The sequence below is a fragment of the Camelus bactrianus genome, chromosome 13 (genome assembly GCF_048773025.1).
Source record: "Camelus bactrianus isolate YW-2024 breed Bactrian camel chromosome 13, ASM4877302v1, whole genome shotgun sequence".
Lineage (NCBI taxonomy): Eukaryota > Metazoa > Chordata > Mammalia > Artiodactyla > Camelidae > Camelus > Camelus bactrianus.
Window position 1 is genome coordinate 27440265 of NC_133551.1, and position 27292 is coordinate 27467556.

The 27292-nt window shown below is 32.5% G+C and overlaps 1 protein-coding gene across 2 annotated transcripts in view; it reads right to left on the bottom strand.

Moving 5' to 3' along the window:
* Positions 1–27292, bottom strand: part of LRRC7 (leucine rich repeat containing 7) — a 428908-nt gene that overhangs the window by 195229 nt on the left and 206387 nt on the right. For both annotated transcript variants that reach the window (XM_010963422.3, XM_045522878.2), the window contains exons 6-7: positions 22112–22201; positions 17787–17843 (exon numbers count right to left, since the gene is read on the bottom strand). In XM_010963422.3, the coding sequence (XP_010961724.3) occupies positions 17787–17843; positions 22112–22201 (147 nt within the window). The remainder of the gene's footprint in view (positions 1–17786; positions 17844–22111; positions 22202–27292) is intronic.

Below are 27292 nucleotides of genomic sequence, written 5' to 3' on the forward strand. Positions count from 1 at the left end.
AACATACTGATAAATACACAGTACTTTAGTAGTGTCTGGCAGGTATAAAACACCGTGAAATGATGGATGCTGTTATTACTACAGCTGCTGAAGAAATCATTGTCAGAAACCAGTTTAGGTAGTAAGTGTAAATTTTCCAGCAATATCTCCTCTTAACAATTTTTAAATGGCAAACAGATATAAGATTTTAAATAGGCAAGCTAGAAGAGCTTGCATTCTTTTGGGTATCAAGAGAGTCTATAGATAATATGGAATAAAGAATGATGCAAACAAGAAATACAATGACTGTCAACTGTGTAGCAAAATAAAAGTCAAGGAAGAATAGTATTTCATCTAACAAGGCTTTTAAAGTTTAAGAAACAGCAATTAAAAAAACCCTTCATCAGAGAATTAGTATCTGCATAAACAAAGAATGGTGAATTAAACTCTATGAATTGTGGGAACCATTGGAAAAAAGATAATTGAGCTCATAAATTGACTGTAGTAGAAATGGATATATTCAGTATAAACACCTGCTCACATCATTTAGTTCAATTTAATTTATTAATAAAGGAATTTAATGCAGTTTCTTCAAATATTAGTACATCTTATTAAAATCTAACTAATTGGAGTAGGTCCTCTAGGAAAATTTTTTGTTGATTTAAAAACGGCTAAAAAAGGTTTAAAAATGAACATATATATTTTGTCAGTTTAAAGAAACTTTTCCCACTGTTGTGGATTCCTTACTCCTTTCTCAATTTTGCTAGTTCTTAACAAAAGCATTATATGTAGAGAAATGTTAAACTTTAAAGTTTTATAGTTTAGCTAAGAAAAGCTTCCCCCAAAGTGATTAATTTACAGTTGCCAAAAGAAAGAGACAATTTCAGAGTTCATTAACCTGAACTGCCACCAGAGCAAAATCAAAGAGAATAAAAATTTTGGCTCAATTTATAATAATGTAAGTCCTTACTAATCGAAAAGAGATGACAGAATAGTCAGATTAGCTGTCTGTCAGTGTGTTGAATTTGGGGATCATAATTGATATAATAATGATAGTTTTGACAACACATATATAATAAATCTACCATATCGGGATGTGATACTAATATAATATGTTGGAAAAGCTATTGAATAAACATAATCTGAATAATGAAAGACTAATAATGCATGCATTTATTGTCTGAAAATTTAAAAAAGTATCATCTTTGCCTAGTTGAGGAAAATCATCAAAACTCTCAGTTCTGATACATTTAACAATGTGATCCTCAGAGACACAGATGATACAAACTGAGCCACTCTTAGCAGAAACCTGCAATATTATGGGTTGTATGTGAAGCAGAGGATATGAGTTTGGGTTGATCTGGGAAGACTCTTTTGGGGGAAGCAGGGGAGCTTATTTTTGTTTGTGAATAATGACATTCATTTCTTAATCAGTTACCTAGAGTTAAGAGTGGCAATTTATAGTTGCAAAAACCATTTCCTTCAACTGTACCCTTTCCAGATCTTTATAGAAAGTCTGTCCTTGATGGTCTTATTAGTTCCATTTTCTATTAAATACCTGATTGGAGTATAAATACAATCCAAATTTTACCCTTCTTATTTCTGTGTAAAGGGCTCTTTGTTGGATGTCAATACAGAAACTCAACTAAAACTGTGTTTTGTTTGTGTGTTGACTAAAAAATTATAGTCTTTCTATAAAACAAAACACAACAGTAAGTTATATTGCTTTTCCAAAGCTTTGTGGGAGCAACATCTTCATTTGAATGACTATCCTCTCTGTGTCACAGAATCAGAAAAAAGAATCTTTGCTAAATATTTTCCTTACCACTAGTGATTATCCATTGAACTTGCTTAGCAAGAAGAATCACCAAGAAAACAGGTGCAGTAGGGAAGAACTGGACCATTAAATCCAGTCAAACATACAAAACTACTTCCTAAGTTTTCGTAAGTTCAGGTGGGCTATTTTAGGCAGAAGTCCTTGTTTTGTGTGTGTGTTCTCCTCAGGTTTCCCCACACTATAAGATGTGATGGCACGCTGTGAATATATTCAACGATTCACGGCAACATTGAAGAAGTCAGCAATAATTCAACACAACAGCTATGAGAGTATAACAGTATCACATAATATTTATAAAAGCATCCAGAATGCTAAATGATTCCTATTCATCTTTATGTACTAGTTGGCTGTCTGAATACTACTGTTTACTCCCTTTACCTGAATGAGAACCTGGCATAGCAGGTTGTGGACCTGAACAAGTTATAGCAAAAATAACATTTTTATGCTAACTGGAACTTGGCATGTGTGTGAAGTGTTGATGAGGGTCTCATGAGCCACGTCATTCTGGTTAAGAACAACTTTTCTATATTGGCCGGAAATAAGTCTAAAGGTTTTGAACCGATCTTTATTCAGGCAATTATATTGTTTTTACTTAAGATAAGAACACTTTGAAAACATAGTAGATCTTAACCCTGGCATAAAACCTGCTATTATATTTACTATCAAGTATGGAAATGATAAAGAAAGTTGAATACTTCCCCTTAAAAGTATCATAAAATGTATAGATATTATAAAATAACCCAAATATATATACCTTCATTATCCACGGTATGAACAAAAATAATAATTTAAAATGTTTCAAATATTGTTTCTATAAATAACACATCTTTCTCCAGCGCATTAATGACCTATGTGTCTACGCAAGGCTTTGGTTACTTGTTTTGACTTGAATAAGTTTGTCAGATTTTGGCATGAGGCTGTGGGACACACGAGGTCTAATCTGGAGTGTGGTGTACAGTGGGGCACATACGACATTGACAATTATGCTATAGGTGTATTGCTATGCCTTCTGGTTCCAAGTTAAAATATGCATTCTGTGAATACAAATGACATTTACTTCTTCATTTATTCAACATTAACGGATTGATTGTTTAACTTTGGTAAGGCAGGATGCCAGGCATTGAGGAGATTACTACAATAAATAAGGTGAAAGGACTGAGAAGAACGTTCCCAGGTATTACAGATTAGACGACTCAGGAAATGCAAAATGGGCACTTTCCCCATGGCAATTTAGTGCAAACAACTTATGATTCATGGTTTAATGGGCCAGAGCAGGTGATTCTAACATCAGTATTTGGCTTTCTGAGCAGTGATGGTCTGGATCCTGCTGTGTAACCACCAGTGCGAGGTACAGCAGACAAAGCAGGAGCAGAATTGGAAACTCGGAACCCAGAGGCCCGCGCGAAATTTCCAACTTGAAGGATGAAAGGGAAAAGAGAAAACAGAACATCCAGAAGGCCCCTTAGCATGATAACTCTGTGGAGCCCACATGGGTGTGGTCCCCTTCTTTATGAATTTCTTTTTATCTTAAGCAAGGACCACTGCATATTTTTGTACCTCTGAGAAGCTTCTCTTGTTTTCTTTTTTGTCCCCTGCCCTCCACGAGCTTAAAAATCATTCACCATGCAACCACTATGTGCAAACACTGTTGAGTATAATATACATATTGTATTATCTATATTGCTAAGTACATGATACGTGTGGGAAACTGAAGTTGAAAGAGGCTAAATCACCTGCACTAAGGCACACAGCACTAAGGAGTGAAAGAAATGTGAATTCATGTTTGGATTATAGAATCCAAGCCCCTTCCACATGGCCATGAATGTTTCTTACTTTTGATGTAGGCAGGGAACCACAGGTTAAGAAAAAAACATGCCAGATTTTATTTTGTAAACTCAAAAACAATCATCAACTGAAGTTTTGATTTTTTAAAATACTGGTATACTCTGGAAATTTGCATTGTATTTTAAAAGAAGATTTTTAGTTTTACTGTTAAATGGTGGAACAGCTCACTTCACTGTTTTTTTTTTTTCCAAAGCAATACTTATTTTTATTACATATTTTTCAAGTAATAACTTCATCCTGTATGAGATTAATGAAGATTTCTGGATTCCCTCCGGATCACACCACCCAAGTATGGTATAGTTTATGATATACCAAAAAACTTCTATTCCTGTTTCATCTTACTTGGTTACTAGTACCAGAGGTAAAAATCAGTACGCATTTTTATTTGAAAATACAGATGGACAAAAGTAAGAGAGAACAATAGAAAAAAATTTAAGGAAGTTAATTATCCTTGTTACAATTACGTCCAAGGTCTTAACTTAAAAGTAAAGTAGATTTACCTATTTAATACTTACTTTGCAGGTAGAATAAAAATCCCAAACATAATCAGCTTATTAGTGGGATTTTGTATCATTCATCCAAAACCTTATAAATGCAATGTTTGCCAGATTTTATAAGGGAGTAAATTTTATTTATAAACCAATAGATGTTAGCCATTATTTTTGACTAAAAGCATACAAAATCTTATGTAAGTTACTGAATTACAACTGAAAGAAGAATTTCAGGTTTCTCCCTGTTACTAGAACAGGTAACAGCTATCTACTACCCAAGTCAATTGAATTCATATTTCTCATCTAGTTTCTTCCATAATTTGCTGAGTTTTAGTTCTGTCTTCATCCTGAATTAGACCCTCTCAGCATACTTCTTCCTATGACAGTCCAAAACCTTTTAAATGCAAAATTTCCTATCAGGAATTATATCTAAAAGGAAAAAATAAAAGGCGCTAATTTCTTACTGATAACCTCAAGTAGAACAGAATTCCATTAAAACGGGGCTAATCGTGTAATTTCAGAGAGATCACAAACCACCAAATAATGGCTCTTTCAGTACAACAATGGAACACACTGTGTTTCACCTTTCAGTATTCTTTCTTTCTTTGTTTTTTTCATAATAACAATCTCATCAGTCTCATAAAGGGAATGTATACTAGTTCTATATGGAGATCAGGAATGATTTAAAGGTTTTCTAAACATTTCCAAGCAGAAGGCATTTAATAAGCTATAGAAACTTTGATAAAATATGTCTATCAAACATTATAATTACATTATGGATATTCTGATACAAAGTGTTTTAAATGGTTTGCTTGCCAGGCAACAACATTTGGCAATTTTGAAGAGGCCATATTGCCTCACAGCACACTGTACCTTCGTTCTTTCTTTCTTTAGAACACATTTTCATTTTACATAATGCGATGGAAATTCATTCCATATAAAAAGTACTATAATACATTTTCCTATAAGGAAATGCAAATAAAGAATATACCCAGAGATGATATTTATTTTTCTCAATTAAAATAGATAATATATTAATTAACTAATCCAGGAAAGTAAATAAAGCCCAGTGTAAGTAATGGTGTCAGTTTCAGCCACGTCTTTATCTTGCTAACATTTTTTTTAAAAAACAAAAGATAACAACACCACCTTGACACCTGTAGTGTACTCTCTTAAAAGCTAATGAGGAGTGAGATGACTAAAAGGTATGCAAGTGAAATAAGAAGAATGAAAAGCAATGTACATTATGTTTGAGCTAAGTTTTCAATAATCAAGAGCCAGCTGCAATGGACAAATTATTTAATGAAAAAGTATCACAGAGTTTAACTCCTTATTCATTTCTGGTCCTTATAATCAATCAGATTTTCACCAAGTGCCTGGCATTGTTTGAGGAATTAAAGCACCTCCTTCCACACAACACTGCCTGCCTTCATTCATCAAACATTCTTTGAGAACCTTCCTTATGCCCCACTTTGGTGCCAATAAAAAGATAAATAAATAAGATATAGCTCTCTCTTTAAAAGTTTACAGTCTTCTTGGGGATATACTCAGAGACAACAAATTCAATATCATGTGATAAAGGCTATCATAGAGGAATGTACAAAATGCTGCGGCAGCAAAGTGTAAGGAATAATTACCTGTGCCTGAAGTGTCAGGAGACACTTTATAGAGAAAGTAGCTTTTGGATTGTATTTTAAGGATTCACAGTATATCAAAAAAGAGAAAAGGGCAAATAAAACATTTCTTCCTGACCCTTTCCTAGCCTGTTACTTCCATCCCCCATTTAGATTCTGTAGCCTCAGATCCCAGTCACTCTCTTGTAACACCCTAAGTTCCCTCGCCCCTCTCCTCCTCCATCTGGAGTGCCTGGCGAAACCCAGCCAGCTGCCTCCTCTATGCCTGCAGCAAAGTATCTGACTTTCTGAAGAAGACTGCTTAACTTTGCCAAATGGATTTCTTTCAAATATATAACCTTAAATTTCAAATGGGCAGTCAACAGTGTTCGTTGAGTCTGACACCTCCATAGTACATTCACTTTCCCATTCTCTAAGAAAATTTCTCTTTCATACTTTCTCTCATCTCCCCCTATCTCTGATAGTCCCTCCTCCCTCCCATGTCTCATAGAGAAAAGCAAAACAATTAGTTGAGAACATTCTTATCTTTCTACTCCCAAGCTACCCATCTATGTACATTTATATCCATTTTCTCTAGGACCTTTATGTTTCCATGTTAGCAGCATCCTTGCTTTTATGGCTACCTCCTTCAGCAGTGCTCTGCATCCCATTTCCTCACCTCCTTAAGCATTTTTCTTGTAATTATTTTCCTTCTCTCTCACATCATTAATTCCTTTGTTTCCACTGGATCATTCCCATCACCCTTCTTGAAAAGTCCTTTTCTCGACACCATACCTCCATCCAGTTACTGCTGTCTTTTCACTATTCATTCTGCAAACTACACTCCTTGAAGGAATTGTCTGTACTTGGTATCTTCTTCTGCTAATCCCTACGCTCTCCTCAACCACTGCAGTGGAGCTGCACATAATGCATTACTGTGAGAGCTCTTATCAAGCTCCCAGCGATGGCCTAGATCTTGCTAATACCAATGCCGAGTTTTCTGTTTCCATCACACTTGCCCTCCGACTGGTGTTTGATAAAACTGACCTCTTCCATCCCTCTTTTTCCTAGACTTCTGTGGCACTTTGGTTTCCTTCTTGATTCTCTGGTTGTTCATTCTGAGGATCTTTTGTAGGATCCCCTTCCAGGCCCAAACTATAAATATTAAAGTATCCTAGACTCAAACATGAGTCTTCATCTCTTCTCTATTTATACTCTTAATTGGTTACCTTGACCAATGCCTTATTTTAAAATATCATCTATAGAGTGATGACTCAAATTTATATCTCTATCTTCTAAGCATATGATGTATGTATTCAGCTGCCTACACTTGATTATCTAATAGCCATCTCCAACTTTTCACTGCCAAGATCAAACGTCTGATTCCTCTCTTTCGCTCCTATTCAAATTTTCTCTATATTAGGAAATTATGCCACCAGCCATCTGTTAGTCAAACCAATCTTTGGAAATGATCCTTAATTCCTATCTTTTCCTCTCATTACAATTTTTTTCTATCAGTAAGGCTCCATCTCCAAATGTATCCCAAATCTGACCACTCACCATCTCCAGAGTTCCAGTCCGAAGCCATCATCATTTCCTTTCTACACTATTACAGTCATCCCCTAATTGGTGTCTTTCCAGTTTTGTCCACCTAGAACCCCTTTTCTGCAGAGCAGCTAGACTGATTTTTGTAAAGGTTTGATCAAATTACACTTATCTTTCACTCAAATTCTCAAATGGCCTTTCATTATAATCAGAATATAACCCTAATTTCCAAACATGGCTCATAAAGCACTTCATCATTTTGCCCCACCTGTCTCACCAACCTCATCTCCTACTCCTTCACTTTGTGTCACTACGTTCTGGCTACACTGCCTTTTTGCTCCTCAGGCACATCAGACTTGCTCCCGTCATATATTTTGACACCTGCTGTTCTTTGTTGTTGTTGTTGTTGTTTTCGCTCCCCCTCTGGGACTTCACAATATTCTCATCATTCAAATCATGTAAATGCCACCTTTTTGCAAAGATCTTTCCTGACCTGTCTAGCCAAAATACAAAAAATGGAAAAAAAAAACCAAAACCTAAACCAACAATCAATGAATTAAACAACAAAAATCCCCTAAAACTCAAACACTTCCTAAACATCATCTTGTTTTCTTATCACAATTACCTGTTCTTTCTTCACTTACTCACAGGTTTATTGTCTGTGTCCATCAACTAGACTTGAAAGTCACTGAAGAATAGGGAATCTGTCTTTACTGTTCATTGTCATATCCTCTAGCACCTAGAATAGGGTCTGACACATGTCAGGTATGTGCTCAATTAAAGTTATTTTTAAACTGACTTATGCATTATAGGAAGTGAGAATTTATTGGTACGCATGCAGAGATACAAACCTGTAAGTTATATTTAGGGACTGTGAAGGGTCTGGGACGCTACGTTTAATAGTTTGGATATTATTGTAAAAGCAATGGGAAGCCAAAGATTTTAAATTTTATGTTCTCTCTTAAATAGAGCCTTTAGTTATAACAACTTCCTCTTATAAAAATAAGTATGCAAGTTTACTTTAAAACATATTTCTGCTTAGTTGGATGTAATATTTAAAGAGATGCTCTTTAAGATTCTATTTAGTATAAGAAATATTTTTCCTTTTGCTTTTGGAAATCTTTTGAAACATTTAATCAAAGTAAAGTTTTTGTTTCTAGAAATCTGCTTCATTTAGAAATGTTTTACTATAATCAGAAGAGTCAATAGCCTTAATGTTTTAATGTAATTAAAACACATAAAGTGATTTATTTATCTAAATTGCCACTGAACATTTTCTTATAGAGAATGTGTTATTCTTACTTTTAACTATTTCATGTAGCATAATATTTTCCACCTCATCTTTTTGGAACAAACAAATCTGGACAGCTAATGCTTGATAAAAGTGGTAGCACTTTTATCTGATTAATTTTATTTCTGATTTTACTTATAAAATTATATGGAATTTACTTTATAACTAAAAGATTGTTATTATGTACTAAGTGTTTTAAAAGTCCTTTTAACGCATTAAATTATGTTTAAATATAAAGAAAAAATGAATAGAAATACAATGTAGTTAGGTAAAGGCTTGGAATCATTTTGAGTATAAATAATACAAAACTAAACATAATGGAATAAGAAATTTGGCAAGGAAGAAATCATAATTTTTAAAATAAAAGGACAAACCAAACTCTCATATTACTAAAAGGCAATATAAAATATACCTCCAAAGAAATTAGTCATAAAGTTAGTATCTTATATAATTTTTTATTTTTAATACTTCTTCTATTTTAATACTGATCTTAAATGTCACAAACTGTGGAAAACCATAGCAACTTAGAAATGTTTCTCTTGTGTCTGCTCAACAGGAAATCAAGTTTTTTTAGGATGTCTTTTGCATATTGAAAGTCCTGAATTAACCCTGACTTGAATAGAGAGAAGGGTGGAGACACAAAGAAAGCAGAAAAATCTACGGATAGTTAGATATATTCCCTTTTTTTTTGTATGTGTCTTGTTGAGCCAACTACCAGTAATATTTTGTTGTTTACTCATCAAGTCCTTTTTAAAAGTGAAAATCAAAACATGGGTGCCAGGGAAATCTTTTAATATGGCAGAATAAAACATATCTCCTAACGTTTAGTTTTTTTTCCCTGCTAACGTTTAGGTTTTTATCCCCGCTAACGTTTAGTTTTTTTCCCCTGCACTTTCTAAAAGGCCCTGCTGCAAATCAATTCATCATAACTTCTTAGTGTCCACTGTTGTGGAGACTGCGCCACTCCAAAATTTGTAATTAAGGAAGAAAAAGCATACCACTCAGCAATTGCTTCCTTGACAGTTGGACTATGAAGTTGGAGCTTCAAATAACAGGGTCAAGATGGCAAAAAAAAAAAAAAAAAAAAAAAAAAACAAGAAAAATACCTCTCACAAAACGAAGCTTATTAGATTTCTGAGTCAAACTATAATTAGATCAAAGTTCCTGTGAAAACTGCCTAGAAAAAACTCACCGATTCTCTAAGATACCACTCAGAATGAAGAATCCATAGCTAGTTTCATAGCAAAAGTGATGGGAAAATTAAAGGATGCTTTGGCGTTTTCAGAGGGAAAAAGGAAAGGTTTCAAGAAAGATGCTTGGAGATACAAAGGTATATCGTATATTGCTGTAGCAGAGAGACCCTGTGGGATGGTGAATGTTGAGAGGTGATGATGCTGGAAATGCTGACTCCAAACTATGAAAGATCTTGACATGTGCATCTTCTGCTGTGAGCAGTCATTGTAAGCTTTTACATTGACATGTGCCATGCTGTATTTTAGTAAGAAGGCTCTGACAACAATAAGGAGATGGAATCCAAAGGGGAAGATAAAAAGAATGAGGACTTACTGGAGGCTAAGGCAAGTAATATTAAGGACCTCAAGTAGGGCAATGACAGAAGGCAGAGAAGAGTGCTTAGATGTGACACAAGTCGAGAGACAGTGGATTTGTGGGTAGTGGGAGAGGAAAGTAGGATTGAGATTTCTGATTATTATAATTAGATGGATGGTACTGTCATTAGGCAGTGTATAATAAGATGCCTGGGATTTCTGTTTTAATTTGTTTGGCTTGTTTTTGCTATGGAGTGGTGAGTGAAGAGAAATTAAGATGATTTCAGTCTTGATATATGGTGAATCGTTCATTAAGATCTAGTTATTGGAATATGGAATTGGAAATCAGGTAATGTTTGCAATTCACTACCACAGAGGTAATATCTGAGACTGCAGGAGTAGGATCTGTTAACTAGGTCCTTTGTGTCCTTAGGTACTTTTCCAGCCCAAGACTCTGAGGCCAAAACCAACACTAGTACCAAGTTCAGAATATATCTTTAATAAAGATACTACATTTATCCATAAAGGGGAGAGCATTCAGCCACATTAAATTGTTTTGCAAACCTATAAATGGTGAATATGTTCCTCCTGGGGCTTGTTAGAGTTTTTATTTTTTAAGCATGTCTTTTAGCATCTGAGTTCATTTTACCCGAAGAAACAACTAATATTAAAAAAAGGTCTTAAAAATTGGTAACTAGATATTTAAAGCTTTTATATACTTTACCGAGGGTGAGAAACAATCATTCATGAGTTCTCATTACAGTACCACTTAAAAAATAAAGGCATATTATTATCACACATTAATAATAATAATAGATTATTAAAGAAAATACTAAAAAGACCCATAATTTCTCTTCTAATAAAGATATTCTTATGAGATAAAATGAAAAACATATACTTCATGCCAATCTTTTCTTACACACTCAAGTTGTCAAAGAATTAGAGTACACTACTTTTGTTTAAATAGTTTCCTGGTCCTAAATGATCACAAGACTCATTTTCATCAACTATTACCCAAAATATATTCTACAGTTTAAAGGAGCTAATGACCACCCTGAATTCTTTTAAAACATGACACTGAAGTTGAATACAAATCCAAGGTGGTCTGACTGCAAAGCATATCTCCATTCAAGTACATTCCAGCTCTTCCCAGGTGAAACAGAACTAAGTACAGGCTAATTGTTCCACAAGAGACTAAGCCTCGAGGTCTTATGAAACTGAAGCCATAGCACTTCCAACCTTGCTATTATATCAGGCCGTTTCTATCTTTTTGTAAATTTAATCATCAGGGATCAGAGTGGCTATTGATTGAAGTACTCTGATAAGAGTGATTTGATCCCAGGGTTCTATGAGGCTTTTGTGCCTTCTCCCTAGCTCCTTACTGGACTTGACAACCTTAGCTAGTCATAATATTCTCAATCTTAGTTTTATGTCGAAAGTATAAAGCTAAAAAAAAAAATACAATTAGTTCACAAGATAGAGAGATCACACTCTTTGGTGAGTTGCTGGAAAGCATATGTTTGATATTTTAGAGGGGACCCTAATAATTACATTGTTATAATGCATTGTAATTTTTAGAATGCTTTTAAATATACAATGTCATAATTATCACTTATTTCAAATGAATTTAAAATAGAAGACCAGGTGAGAAGAAGTAAAACGAAAAAAATCATAGTTGTAAGTGTAATTTTCTGAAACCAGAGGGCACTAATGTGGTTACCCTTGATTAGCTAGCTTGTCACATTGTCACTTTTGATAAAGGTAACCCATAATGGGGTGGTTCGATGTGTTTAGCAAAACACCATGCCTTGTAAATTGATAAACACTGGTAAAAGCATGAGGTCATATGATTATAAAAACATGTGGTATCCGATTATGTATTATAGTCACAAAAACAGAGTTAATAGAAACATCAAAAAGCTACTCTGTAAGCTATGCCTGACAATGGAATTTTTTGTTACAATAGCACTAAGGAACCTACTGATGTATTTCATTGTAGTAACTAGTACAGTAATGTCCAATGAGATAAATTCATTAATAGGACACTAAAATGAGAATAGAAAATGTCTTAGTCACACCTGTCCAGTTCAGAACACATATTATTTTACAGACTTTTCTCCATTATGCTGACAAGGCTAAGTGGTAGTAAAACAGATAACAAAGGAAGAGAGGTTTTAAAAAAGAAAATGTGGCAAGTACATTACATTTTTGTAAGTCTGCCTAGAAAGTAATCTTATTTAAAAAGAATAAATGAACTTATATAAAAATTAAAAACATGTTGTTTGCAAATGAATAGAAATTGGAGTGAAAATCATGAACATAAAATATTGCCATTCAGGTTGGCAAAAAAATCCACTATATATGTTAATCACATATGTAAAAGCTTCATCATGAAATTCTCATTTTTATAAACAGTTAAGCATTTTAGTACATAAATGCACACGCTACCCTTGCCCTCTATACCAACAAGTATTTTAGAAATGATGCTGATCATTTTCTCCTTGTTGATAGTAATTGCTTAAAAAGAATTTATGTTGAAAATAGCTTCTTAAAATAAGCTTTTATGTTGAAACAATAAAAAAAATTATTAAAACTTTCAAAGTACCATACAAACGGCTTTTCCAAATCGCTTGGTAGTAAATTGCAAACCTAGTACCCCATCATTCCCTAATACGTTAGTGTGTATTTCCTACAAACAAGAATATTCTCCTATCAAACCAAAATGCAAACATCCAAATTAGGAAATTAACATTGATATATCGCTACTATCTAACCCTTAGACCCCCACGCAGGTTTTAAAAGTTTTGTCCAGTGTCCCAATAATTTTTCTTTTTTATAGCAAAAGAACCAATTCAGAGTCACTGCTTTTAGATATAATCTCTCTTCAGTCTTCTTCAATCTGAACTATTTCTCCAGTCTTTTCTTAACTTTCAGGACCTAATGTCTCCCATTAACAGTGCTTTAATGTAGCTCTGGTTTTAATTTATATTTCTAATTCAAGGGGAGTTTTTTCTTACCATATTTTTAGATATGGCATAATGCTTCTGTGCCTTCTGTGAATATATGTGTGTTGTGTGTGTGTGTGTCTAGGCATTTGCAGAGTGGGGATACTGTAGAATTTCTGAACTTTTGTTTCCAGTGGGAAACACTTAATGAAAGCAATGATGCCTAAAGACTAAAATAATGTAAGTAATAGATACACCATTTACTAGTTCTCAGGCATACATAGTCTAGTGGTTTCAAAGTACCATTTGAGCTTGCACTTGGGAAAATTATCCTTTCCATCCATTATTCCTTAATGATTTTTTCCATGGAGAGTTCAAAACTTGTCACAGATGATAATGAAATATAATCCTATTAATAACCCCAAAGAAAATTTGCTCAATAAGACATTCTCTTTTGAGTGAATATACTAGAAATATTATATAATTAAAATAATCCACTTGACAAATCTGGTCCTTTAAAATTAAGAGGGTTCCCTTTTTGGTGCTTTGTCAAAAGTATATTAGGTATTTTGATATGGCTTATTTTACATGAAAGGCCAAATAATCTGCTTCTAGGTGAAAATAAAGCTGTGAAAACTCACGGTGGTCCTCGAATATTGGAAATAGAGACAATCAAGATTTTACAATTAATGCTTTTCTAGATTCCATAGCTTTTTTCACCTCCCCAGAGGGGTCTGTGATCTACAAGAGGAACCTCAAGTCTTAACATTTCTCCCCTCTGAATCCCTTCTTCCAACAACTCTTTGAGATCCGTATGCACCAAGTTCATCCATTTTTCCCCTTTTGGATTGGTTCACCAGAGTTTACTTATTTACTGATATTGCCCCAGAAATTCTACTGGAACATGTTTGAAATATTCCTTTCTTAGTCAGTGTATTATGACAGCAGGTCGAGGCTACATGCCTTGTGTACCCAGGTGGCAGGGCAAATATAAACATTCATATTAGCTTAATCTGTGCTTCCTTTTCTTCTTATGACTTCATGTTTTCATAATTATCACAGACACATTTCATAAAGTCATATTTTGGTTCAAGTTGAAACAAAGTCATAATCATAATAAAATATCAATGGAATTATCAATGGTCATATTTTAACTTTAAGATTTTAGAATCTTACAAAAGTGGAAAATTTTTATTTAGAGATAAAACTCAGCATTATTACTAACGAGTCACATGCCGCTACATTCCTTCCACAGATGTGGTTCCTATAGTTCATTAAAAATTATTTTTATCCCTTTACTTTTCTCTTGACATATGTTTCTTGACTAAATGTATCACTTTTTAATGACAAAATCAAAGAAATAAGTTATATTACTTTTGTATTTTCTTTAGGGGTTATAATATTAATTGCCTTAATTTGAAATTATTTTCTTCCCTTGTCATGCCTTAGCTATTATACATAACTTGAAACCACTTAGAGAAATCTTTGTGTGTGTGTGGGGGGGGGGGTTCAAGTCTCAGCTATCAGCCACTGAGAATTCCTTGGCATTTATTCTTTTTTACCTTCATGATGCTCTCCAAAGACTCATTTTATTATACTATTTGGTATCCCATATAATTTTTCTGTGGGAAAAAATAATCAAGTGACACAAACTGTCCAGGTCACACGACAGATACTTTTGTCTGACGAATCAATGTATCAGCATTCTTGTTTATTTATTGAGTGCTCCATATGTGCTGGGCACTGTTTTAGGCACTGGAGATTCAGCAGTGACAAAACAGAAAAAACCCTTTTGTAACAGAATGTAACGTTCTCCTGAGGAGATCACCTCCAAGCAGACAAAGAGTCAGTATAACTCAGAGAACCATAAGTGAGAAAATCAAATGGAACAGTGAAATGGTACAGAGGTTAAGAGGGAACAACCTTATAGGATGTGATCAGGGAAAGCCTCCAAGGAGAAAACACTTGAAGATAGGAAACCTAAGGAAGATCTAGCCTGCAGAGATTTGTGGTAAGAGAACTCTAGACAGAGAGTTAGCTAGTGCAAAAGCTCCAAAATGGGAGCAAACTCACTTTTGGACTACCTCTCAAAAATATAATTAAGAGGATAATTCTGCTATGAGGAAAAATTTTGTCACCAAATTTAAAGTTTTTTTTTTCCTTTTAGGTTATCTAAGTTTTCTCAGATGTTCAATATCCTCAGTTGTTACACATAAAGACTGACAGTGCCAATGATTTTTAATCAAATGTGTACCTGAGGAATTTAATTTTCTCACTCATTGATATATTTAGAAGAATGATCATAAAGGAACAGTGGGAGAAAAAATTTTAATTCTATTTAATAACTGAAAAAATTTTTTCTAGAATCTGTACATATCAAAGGGTCTCTATCAGTTTACTTAAAAAGACAGATTTTAATGCATGTTATATCATAATTCTTACACATTTTTACATTTTTCAGTTTGCCAGGCATATAGACTTTAAGACAGAAGATGAAAAGAAGAGAAAATCACTGAGGAAAAACTGAAAACTTGGCATCTTGTTTGTGTCCATGAGGATATCATGAGATGTTTTTCCTTAGAGAAATTATTAAAAAAACTCCTAAAACTATCCTTCTTTTTTTCTTGTCATTGGAAGTGCAAAAAAAGAATAGCAGAAAGCTCTCACATCTCTCTCACTCACAGGTCTAGATTAGTGACCAGAAGGTACTGTGTATAACACATAATGAAAACAGTTTATTTTTACTCCAGACAAAACTTTCTGCAATTCTTATTTCATAGACATCAAAACTAAGATAAAGTTCTCCTTATTTTATGCATGTCATTGGTTCTTTTGATTTTTGTCTATAAGGCAAAAAGCAAGCACATTAGATTAAAAATTACTTAGAAGATGTTTTTTAAATGTAAGAACTGTAACAGTTATACAAATCATATAAGTGTAACAGACTACCAAGGAGACCCAGGGTCATTGCTACACATCTTTATAATGTTTTCTATGCCAAACAAAGTTAAATGCATATTATTCTACATATTTTATAGATACGAGGCCACAGTTTCAAAGTCTACAGAATACCCATGCACTGGTTACGAACATTTGTTACTGAACTGCTCACAGCTATCTCATACAAAGTCCATATTCTCAATCTATGTTCAGCATTTAATTTATATTTAAAATTTACATTTTAAAAATATATATTTAAAAACCTGACAATTTGTGTCAGATTTATTTTTATTCCATAGCAAAACTGTTATTTGAGCACATAGGGGAAATGATTCTTCTCCACTATCAAGGTTTTCCTCTGATCCAAATGCATATAATTGAGATGAAGGGGACAACTGCTCTTCCACCGTGGTTTAGTTTACACTTAGTCTTGTTTCTACTCTACTTAAAATGTAGACGGTTAAAACATTGGGGATGGAAATGCATTTGCAGTAAATTAATGTTGAACAAGTAGCATTCTCACTCATATTCCCATCTCTGAGCCCCCAACCTGGAAGATATGCCTTCTGTTAGACCTACGCACGATGCTTTGGCTTAGAGACAAGCCACTCAAAAGTGCAGGGTGTCCAGATATGGAGACATTTCATCCTTTTCATGTTCTCACCTTGTCCTCCACTTATGAAGGAATGAATAGATGTTTTATTTCTAATTATATATTTAAATGAAATCCATATCATTATTGAAAGTTTTTATTGCAATGACAGAATGTTCATACATATGTATGTATGAAAATTTACTTGAGGACATTTTGGTGATATGTTGGTTTTTTTTTTTTAAAAAAAAAGCAATGAAATTCAGCACAGTTTGCTTAGAGAAAGAATTTATAAAGATGAAAATAAAATTAAGCTTTGGTTCAGCAGATGAAAGGTCTCTAAATCCTACTGATATGTTTGAAAAATTAATCAGTGTACTCAATATTTTTCTGCAATACTACAGGAAGGTTGTAATAGCAACATAGTAATATCAATATTTTAACTTAAATATTTACAAGTCATGATTTATTTGAGTAAAAAACTCCCCACTGAAAATAATTTTGCACTTTCAAAAATGAATCTGTACAGCACAACATTCTATTATTAGGCATAAGTAAGGAAAGGAAGGGTGAAACAAAGAATTTTATTAAGCTAAACACTGTATATAATTTTGAAGATTAGTTTTAACATAAAAGTATTCTGTGTTTTTATATAAACCAGATTTTAAATAGACTATTAAAAAGATACAGTTTGAAAGACAGTATAAATACAAATTTTCTGCCGAACTACTTTAAGATCTCTAGAAAAATTTTAATCATTTTTAGGAAATAGTATTGATTTAAAAACTGAAAACTATCAAAATACATAAATTAACTTAAAGAGTTAAACATCTTAGTAGCTTGAACCTTTTGAAACTGTTGATTGTTTTTGAGTTATAAAAATGTCAATTTCATAAGTTTCAATGCAGTAATTTCTCAGCGTGTATGTTCATCTATGAGAAGAATTTTAAATGGACTCTTTCCACCTTTACTTGTAATCACATGATTTTATTAGGCTAGATACCTTCTTACTTAATATGAATCTCTTTTCAGACTCTAGAAAAAGCTGTAGAAAAACTAACTCAATCGAAATTATAAAGCATAGCCAAAATAAAAATAGTCATTGTTTTCCTACTAGTGAAAAATCACAATTTGAAATTTAGAAAATACTCAGTTACTTACTTTGGTAGAGTTTTCAAGTGATTTTCTCTTAACTCCAATATCCGCAATTTGGCAAGTCTATAGAAATGAATTAAGAATTGCTTTCTCAATATTTCTCTATAAAACAGTATTCTTATGGTAAAGTAAACTGTCACTCTGGTATCCAAACAATTATATCCAAACATTACATACAATGGTTACAGATTTTTTAAGAATTATGCAAACTGATTATGAGTAGGGTTGCATCAACATTAGACAAAGACAAATATCACTTTTCTAAAAATAAATTTCTTTTAAAGATGTCATTGAGTCCGGGTCATCTAAATTACCTATAGTTTATAAAAATGTATCCTTATTGTTTAATTGTACGCATTAAATAGATTATTGAATATTTACTAAATACTAGGTGCTGTGTCCACTGAAACGTGGTAATACTTCCCCTCAAGAGACAATAAATTGATTTGTAAAGCATATAATATAGCATAGTTGTTAAAAGCTTGAGCCTTGTGGTCAGGTAGATCTGGGTGAAATCCAGACTCTTTCATATTCTATCTCAATGACACTGGGCAAATTAATTAACCCCTCCTAACTTCAGTTTCCTCATCTATAATGAATATGTGATAATAGTACAAATTTTATAGGGTTTAGAATTTTAAATGATGTCAGACATGTAAAGCATAATGTCTGGCACACTGTAAGTTTTAGTACGTTAGTTATTAATATAACAGAAAAGAACAAATCTGACTGTATATTAGATCTATTCTTTTGGCTTTAACCCTGTGCCTTGTTTTCTAGGCTTAGTCTTGCTAGCTCTGCACCTTTTGTAGAAGAATGCTGCCTATAGACTGAAATATACAGGATAGCCTATTCTCAAGGATCTGACCCTTAGGAATATTAACACTTTTGCACTCATATAAATATAACAAGTTGCAGAATAGAAAATAACGTTTGTTTTGTTGGAGGTTTTTCAGAGGCACCATGACCTGACCCACACGGACTGCTGAAAGAACGCAGGATTCCAAGAACAAAGAATTCTTATACCGGGAAGTTTGCGAAAACAAACCCCACCCCCTCCTCTTTTTAGTATAAAAGAAGCCTGTATTCTAGCTTGGGAAAGATGATTCCCCAGTTCATTAGTCTGCCATCATCTCGGTTTGCTGGCTTTCTGAATAAAGTCACTATTCCTTTTCCTAACACCTCGTCTCCCAATTCATTGCCTGTCGTGCAGTGAGCAGAATGAGTTTGGACTCAGTAACATTACTATTATCTTTAACTGAAAAATGGGAAGAGTGCTATGATATACCATATTTCATCAGCTCTGAAATTAACATCTGAATATTTCAAGTGGACGCACATTTAAAAATCTAAAGTACCGTGTCCCCTATGACAGCACTGGGTTTGGGGAAATCTCTGAAAGGGGTGAGAGGTCTTCATGGGTTCTGCTGTCTACCTACAGTTCGTGACTGGGGATGCATTTCACTCTGAACTACGTGTTAATGTTTGCAGTCTGGGACACACTATTATTACTAATGTCTATACTGAGTTTTAAAATGTACTCTCTTGAGGCTACTTTAGAACAAATATTAACTGAGTTAACCCAAATTCTTAGTGTTTTGGGAATACCTCACTATGTGAACTATTTCACCTGCAAGGTCCTGCATTTACTGTGCTTTTAGGAAGCTTACTTCCCCTCTCCTTTTTGTTTTGACTTCTATCAAGTTTCCAATTTAATTTTAATCTTATAAATCTAATTTTTTATTTGAAGTAAAGTGATTTAATTATTCAGAGCATGAGTATATCACTAGTAAAATAAGTTTCTTAAAAATTCATGTATCTCAAATCTTCTCAATATTTATACCACTGTGATAATATTTTATGACTTATTTTGGCCTTTAGGGGCACTAAATCTCAGGTTTTGGAAAGTATCTTAAAAATTCTTTTGTTAAATTATCTAGCTGAAGGTTAAAAAGCTTTTTAGATTACAGTAAAAAATACAGCATTTTTTGGCAGAAAATTTACATAAAATTGAATTCTAATTCCAAGTTGATTGAATTTTGATACTATTTTATTGGTTTGCCCAAATTTCTTGTCCAGATTACAGGACTAGTAAAAGAGAATTGACAAAAAAAGTGTGTCTTAGGGTGATAATATTTTCTGACTTGATAAATCAAAAGCATCTTTGTAGTGTTGTGGTCAGTACCAGAAGGAAAATCTGGTTTATATTAACAAATGATAAAGCATCAATTCATTTAGGAACTAGGCAAATGCTCTGTTGAATATCTTTGAATTTTCAAAACTGTCCAAATGTATGGTATTCATAGGTACTGTGATAACATGATTGGCAACAGTAAGGGAATTTGGGAAAAATTTTGAGGTGATTTCTGTTTGCAAATGGAGGCTGCTACCTGTTAAGACTTCATTATTTCACTGAGTTCTTCTTAATATCATGTATTAATTTCTGCCAACAGATGGGTGTTGAGTTATACTCAGTCTATTATTTGAATGATTTCAAAGATGGTCGCTTAGAAAAATGCAGTTGACAATAAACTTAAAATATTTTAACTTTTAAGATGTATTTTTTATATTTAAAATAACCACGATATGGTAACAAATTAAGTTTCCACTGACAAATGAATGGGTAAAGAAACTGTGTGTATATATGTATTTATACACAATGGAATACTATTCAGCCATAAAAAGAAGAAAATTCTGCCATTTGTGACAACATAGATGGATCTTGAGTGCATTATGCTAAGTGAAATAAGTTGGGCAGAGAAGGACAAATATTGTGTGATCTCACTTATATGTGAAATCTAAAAAGAAAAAAAAACTCATAGAAAAAGAGATCCATTTTGTGGTTACCAGAGGTGGGGGTGTGGGGGTGGGAGAACTTGATGGAAGTGGTCAAAAGATACAATCTTATATTTATAAAATAAATTAGTACTGAGGATGTAATGCACAACAGGATGACTAGAATTAAGATTGCTGTATGCTGTACAGTATGTTTGAAAGTTGCTAAGAGGGTAAATACTAAAAATTCTCATCACAGGGAAAAACATTTTTTTTGGTAATTATATGAAATAATGGATGTTAACTAAACTGTGCTAATCATTTTGAGATAAATATAAGTTAATATGCTGTATACCTTAAACTCATACAACACTGTATGTCAAAAATATCTCAATAAAACTGAAAGAAAAAAATTTCACTCTAGAACACCTAGAAAATACTGAAAATACAAAGATGAAAATAAAAATCAACCAGAATTTAACTTCCAAGGAAATAGTCTTTTATTTCATGCATATTCATACTCATATGGGAAACATAGTTTACATATAGCTATGATGTGCTTTAAACATAGCTTATCATAAGAATTTAAAAAAATATTTTTCTAGGCAAGATTATAGATTGTTTTTTGGTATTGTCATATGGATGTACCATAATATAGTCAACCAATCTCCTAGTAGATGTGTGCTTCCATATTTTTTATATTGTATATAATAATAAATATCCCTGCTCATATCTTAGTGTAATATATGATGATATGGTACATTTCTAGAAAGAAATTACAAAGGCAGTTGTTGCAAATATTTTCAAATCTTTTAAAGCACATGCTCTGCATGGAGGATATAACATTCTGCAATTTCATCAGCAGTGTGAGGTTATCTCTTTCCTCATACTCTGTAAACAGTTTTAGTTTTGGTAATATGCTAGAGCACAGGGCCCTTTACTGTCATATTAATTTTTATTGCTTTTATTATTTACCATGATAAACATTTTTTGTGTTTCAGTTTGCACATTTATTATGAACTACTCGTACATGTCATTTACCCATTTTTTTCTAATGAGACCTTTGTCTTTATACTCATTTGTAAGAATTCATTATATGTCAGGATATAATTTCCTTTCTTTATATGTTAGAAATATTTTTTTATTTATTATTAATTTTAAAAATATTTATAAATATTATTTTAAAAGCACTTGTGTATTCAAATCTATCTATCCATTTATTATATTTTCTTTTGTTTCTTTGATATAAAGGTATTTTTCAACTCAAGCCAAAAATATTCATGTGCAATTTTCTCCAGATCATTTCTGATTTTATTCTCTATATTTAACTCTAATTCATCTGGAATTTGATTATTAATGACATGTACAGAGCTAATTTTACTTTTTTTTTTTTTTGCAAAATGTTTCATTAATTGACAGTCTCATTTATTGGGTAATTATGAGGATATCTTTAATTACAATGGTCACTTTTGAAGTCTCACCTACTGGTGCTAGTAAAGTATTTACCTAAAGTGAAATAAAATTGTATTGTTTAAATTTCTTATTCTTATTCTTACCTTCCAAAATTGGCTGGAAGAAATTCAAGAAAGGCGTCATTCAGGTAGAGCTGGGTCAGGTTTAGAAGCTGCGTGAAGCCATCGGGGAGTCTAGAAAGGAGTTAAAGGTTTAGTTACTGCATCAATGTTGCCATAGAAACAGAACCAAAATATGTATCTCTAAGGAGAAAAAATAGAAGTGTAATACATTTTTCAACTCTCCTTTGGTAGCACAGTAATGGAAGAATTTATTGAGCATGTTGTTACAGCTTGAAAGTTTTGCCTGTTATTAAAATAAATGGCACTCATCCACCTCCATGCTGCTTTCCTATGTTGAGATCAGCGACATCATTTCTTACTGTTGCCCTAAACTTATGTGCACCTGTGAGATACTTTAATGGAAATTTCAAGTTGTATGCCATGTTTTGTAATTTTAAATTTAAAGTTCTTTCTCAATAGAATATTCATAAAAATAGCCAGATAATGTTATCCTCTTTCACTTAGTCATTAAAATTTGCACAGCTTGTTACAATGATGACTAAAGCTGCCCAATATGAAAAGGAAGGAGTATTTTGTCCCCTTAACTGATAATTTCTTTAATGTAGGCTCAACATATATGTACTTTATAATGCAATTTTGTCCAATTCATGTGTACTAAAAATGAGCAAGTACATAGAAACAATAATTAACAAAATCCTAAAGACTTAAAGAGGCATTAAAAGAGTTGAGAAAATACTCTTTTGGAAAATCTTACCAATTAGATAAAATAATTATTTGAAATATTTAAATCATTTTAATCAACAAGATTTAACTTAAGGACTTTTCTTATCAAGATACTGAATTTTTTTAATAATTAAATTTGTATTTAAACATTTTTAATGCCTTTATCTATGCTCTAGACAAGACTATGTTCTTTTACAGAATACTTCTAAATAGTGTTCAAATTTGTAGTCTCCTCAGATTACACCCATCTCCTTATCACATTTACTGACAAAATTATTTAAAGAGCTGCCTCTACTCACTACTTTTTTACTACTTCTCAAGCCATTGCTTTCTGGCATCTACCCCAACTCTGTTACTGAAGCTGCACTCGCCAAAGCCTCTGCTGACCTGTTCAGTCTCAATTTTCCATTAACTTCATTTCATTTTGTAACCCACACTGCCTGGCAAGAGTTGTCTTCACTGACTGTTCTCTCCTCCTTGGCTTCTGATATATCACTTTCCTGCTCTTCCTCCTACTCCTGGAACATTATATCTGAGTTTTACACCATGATTTCTCTTTCTCTACCCAATTTTTTGTTATGAAATATTTTATGTATATAAGTGTATTTATGTATCCATAATATAATTCAATAAATAAAACCAGTACTTTTAAAATCCTCTGGGTGTCCCTTTCTGACTACATCTTTCTTATTTACTCCACAGATTCCTGAATGTTTACTCTTTTGCTTTTTAAGGAGTCTTACCACACTTATTTTAAACCCCTAAAAAAAAGTCACATGGTTTTGCATGGTTTTGAACATTCTGTAAGTCAAATAATACTATTTTTCTGAGACTTTTATTTTATTTTATTTTATTTTATTTGTTTATTGATTTATAATCATTTTACAATATTGTGTCAAATTCTAGTGTACAGCACAACCCTTCAGTCACACATGAACATATATACATTCATTGTCACATTTTTTTCTCTGTGAGCTACCATAAGATCTTGTGTATATTTCCCTGTGCTACACAGTATAATCTTGTTTATCTATTCTATAATTTTGAAATCCCATCTCTCCCTTCCCACCCTCTGCCCCCTTGGCAACCACAAGTTTGTATTCTATGTCTATGAGTCTATTTCTGTTTTGTATTTATGCTTTGTTTTTGTTGTTTTTGTTTTTTGGTTTTTTTAGATTCCACATATGAGCAATCTCATATGGTATTTTTCTTTCTATTTTTCTGAGGCTTTTAATAATTCACATTAAATTTGTGAAATTCTTTCATTTTAATGTAGATGACTGATCACCATAGCATAGTACTCCACTGTATGAATATACCACCATTTATTTATCATTCTCCAGCTAATGAACATCACAGTTGTTTCTATATTTTTGCTTATTTTTCTATTTCAATCATTGCTTCTGCAAATATTTTTGAACATGCATCTTGGTGTACAAGAATTATTTAAATTACATTGCTGGTTACAACACATTAACGTCCCTCAGGAATAGCTCTCCACTAATGACTAGCAGGAGTATAAATACCTCAGCTTCCTCACCCACTGTGCTTGACAACTCTGTGATACATATTTCAATTGTTTCCCAGATTTCCCCAGAAAGATTTAGGTCTAGTGTTTAATACTAGTAAATAGTTTAACAACATATCCTAAACAGGTATTTTCTGAGATCATTTTCTAAATAGATTGCTTGAATTCTTTTCTAAACTTTCCTTCTAGGTAATCCAAACTGAACACAATTAATATTTTTATATCAATTTATATGAATTCTTTATACACCCTTAGGATACTGATCTTATATTGATTATTTTTGCTGCCAATATCTTGTTGCTCTCCATATTTTGGAGTTGGATTCTTTATATATGCCTTCATAGATAGAGGATGTTTCCATGAATTTGTTCCCAAAGGGAGGTAGGATTCAGAGAAGCAGAAAAGAGAGAGAAAGGCAGCAGGGGAGGAGTGAGGGTTTCTATAATGTAGAGGTAAGAATTCACCTGAGGTGGGTGACAAAGAGAAGATGAGTTCTAGAGAGATTCTTTATGTATGAGAGTATTAGAAGTTAAGATTTGAGAGTATCAGTAAAGGACAGGATTTAAAGGATATTAAATGTTTGATTCAAAGGTTGGAACTTTATCCTATTAGATTAAAAAAAATCTATTGGAGATTTTTGCTTTTCTCTATGTTTCCCTTTGTTATAATACATTAGGGTTCACATCCTGATAGAATAATAGTTTTCATGATAATGGCACAGATGTTCAATAGATTTTAATTCAATTTACCTATTATCTTACTTTAATATCCTTTTGGTTCCTGCAGTCATTCTAAAAAAGAAATCATTTATGATTTTTTAAAAAAGAAGATTAATAGGTATAAAATGAGAAGAATGTTAAAACTTTTGATCTAATAATTTACTTTAACATTGTAACTATTAATAAATAAAAATCTTTTCAAAATACTAATTTTCTAATTATAGGGATGTTTCGACTACTCAGCTTACCTTAGTCTATTACTCAATATATGTATGCACTAAATGGTTTTACATTGTACTACTTCTTTGATCAAAAATATATTTCTTTGAGCTGCTTCCCTGGCAAAGTTTATGCTGCAGGAAAATCTGGCTGTTACAGAACACTTCTCTAAGGATTTAAGAATTGACTATGTTGGGTAGATTCCAATAGTGAAATTGGACTGCCAAAAATAAATTAAATGAAAAAAATAAACCAGAATATAAAGCAAGATAGTTGTTTCAGCCTGGTTATAAACAAAGATGTGCTGTCATTTCATATTGAATCTTTCTTTTTTAAAAATGTAGAATTAAAAGGTATATTCATACAGCATGTCTCGTTTAACAGCATGAGTATTTTTATTTCAATTTACTTCAGTAAGAATTTGTTGAATAGTTACTCTGCACATAAATTCAAAATTAATGTCTTCTTATTCACTTTCTCTAAAGATTATATTCATAGATTTAGCAAAATACTTCTAACAATTATGTTTTGTTTAAGTGTTGGGAATTTTCTATTCCTGGGATAAGTTATACATTTTTTGAGGAGAAGGAATTTTTTAATCTCCTCAATGATCTAGTATTCTTCTCTGAAAACATTATTTGAAAAATAGTCAGTAGGTCCCACTTGTCAACATCACCATTTCCAAAGGAATGTACAAGGACCTGTGAGTAAGAAGATATTCCTTAGCAAGCTAGATAAACTTGATGAAGATGAGAATCATGGGTTCTCTTTATCCTCCTCCAACATACTCAGTGAAATCCAACATTTTACACTAAGGGAACTCTAATGAAATGTTTTCACTTTCCTAAAGTAACTGGTGGTTTTCCACATGTGACTGATTAATTTAAAAAAATTCAAAGTATAGATGTTTTTTATATATAGGTAAATAATTCTTGAAGGAAGCATTTTCATTTTATTAATGGTTGAAATTAAAAGTAGAATATTCAAACTACAATACAGAAAGGTTACTAGAATCAGACATGCAAAATGTTTAACAGTTGAGCATGTGGGCACTGATGTTGGAAGACCTAAGTTTGAAACACAGTTCTTTCAGTTATCTATCTCTGTGACCTCTACAAATTACTTAATCTTTGAAGACTCAGTTTCTTTCTCTGTAAAGTGATGATACTAATATCCACTTCCAGAGTTGTTCCAATGAGTAAATGATAACCTGCCCCATATTAAGTACTCACTAAACAGGAGCAATTGTATTATTTTCCTTGGTATTGTTTTAATTCTGATTTTTCACTATTAACTACAATACTAATTTAAATATTTTTATGAATGCTATTGTTGGAATGGGCAAATTAAAATTGGCTGCAGACATCCTTGTTTCAGCATTTTTCTTTTCTAACTGCATTTACTTTAGAAATTTAATGAAACATATTATAGACATTTGACTTCCAATAGAACAGTTAAACGAAATTAAAATACAGGCTCTGTAAGTTGTTATTAAGAAGCCAATATAAAATCTTCTACTCTAATTGGAAAGATATTTTACATCTAAATATTTTAAATTTTAAGCTTAAAATTATAAAATTAACATAACATTATCAGAGAACATTTGGAAAATGAGGAAAGAAAAATATTGTTCATAATTCCACCTCCTTAACCCAACCATTATTATCATTTCATGTATTTATTTTTGATCTAATTTCCAATTAACTGTTTTAACTTTACTGCAAACTTGTATCATATCATGATTTCTCCCTTTACTTTGTAATTATCTTTCAACTTTGCTATATAACAAGACTGACTACATGATCTATCATTTAAACTAGGACACTTTTGAGAGTTAAAGGGAGCTATTATTAATCACACCACATCAAGAGGTATAAACTGGGATGACTTGAGCAAACAGAGATATGGTCACTCTATATATAATCTTCATATTCATCCGGTAGGTATACCATCATTTAATAGCAATTTCCTTGTTGTTGAGCATTAAGAATGTTTCAAAGTTTTCAAAACATA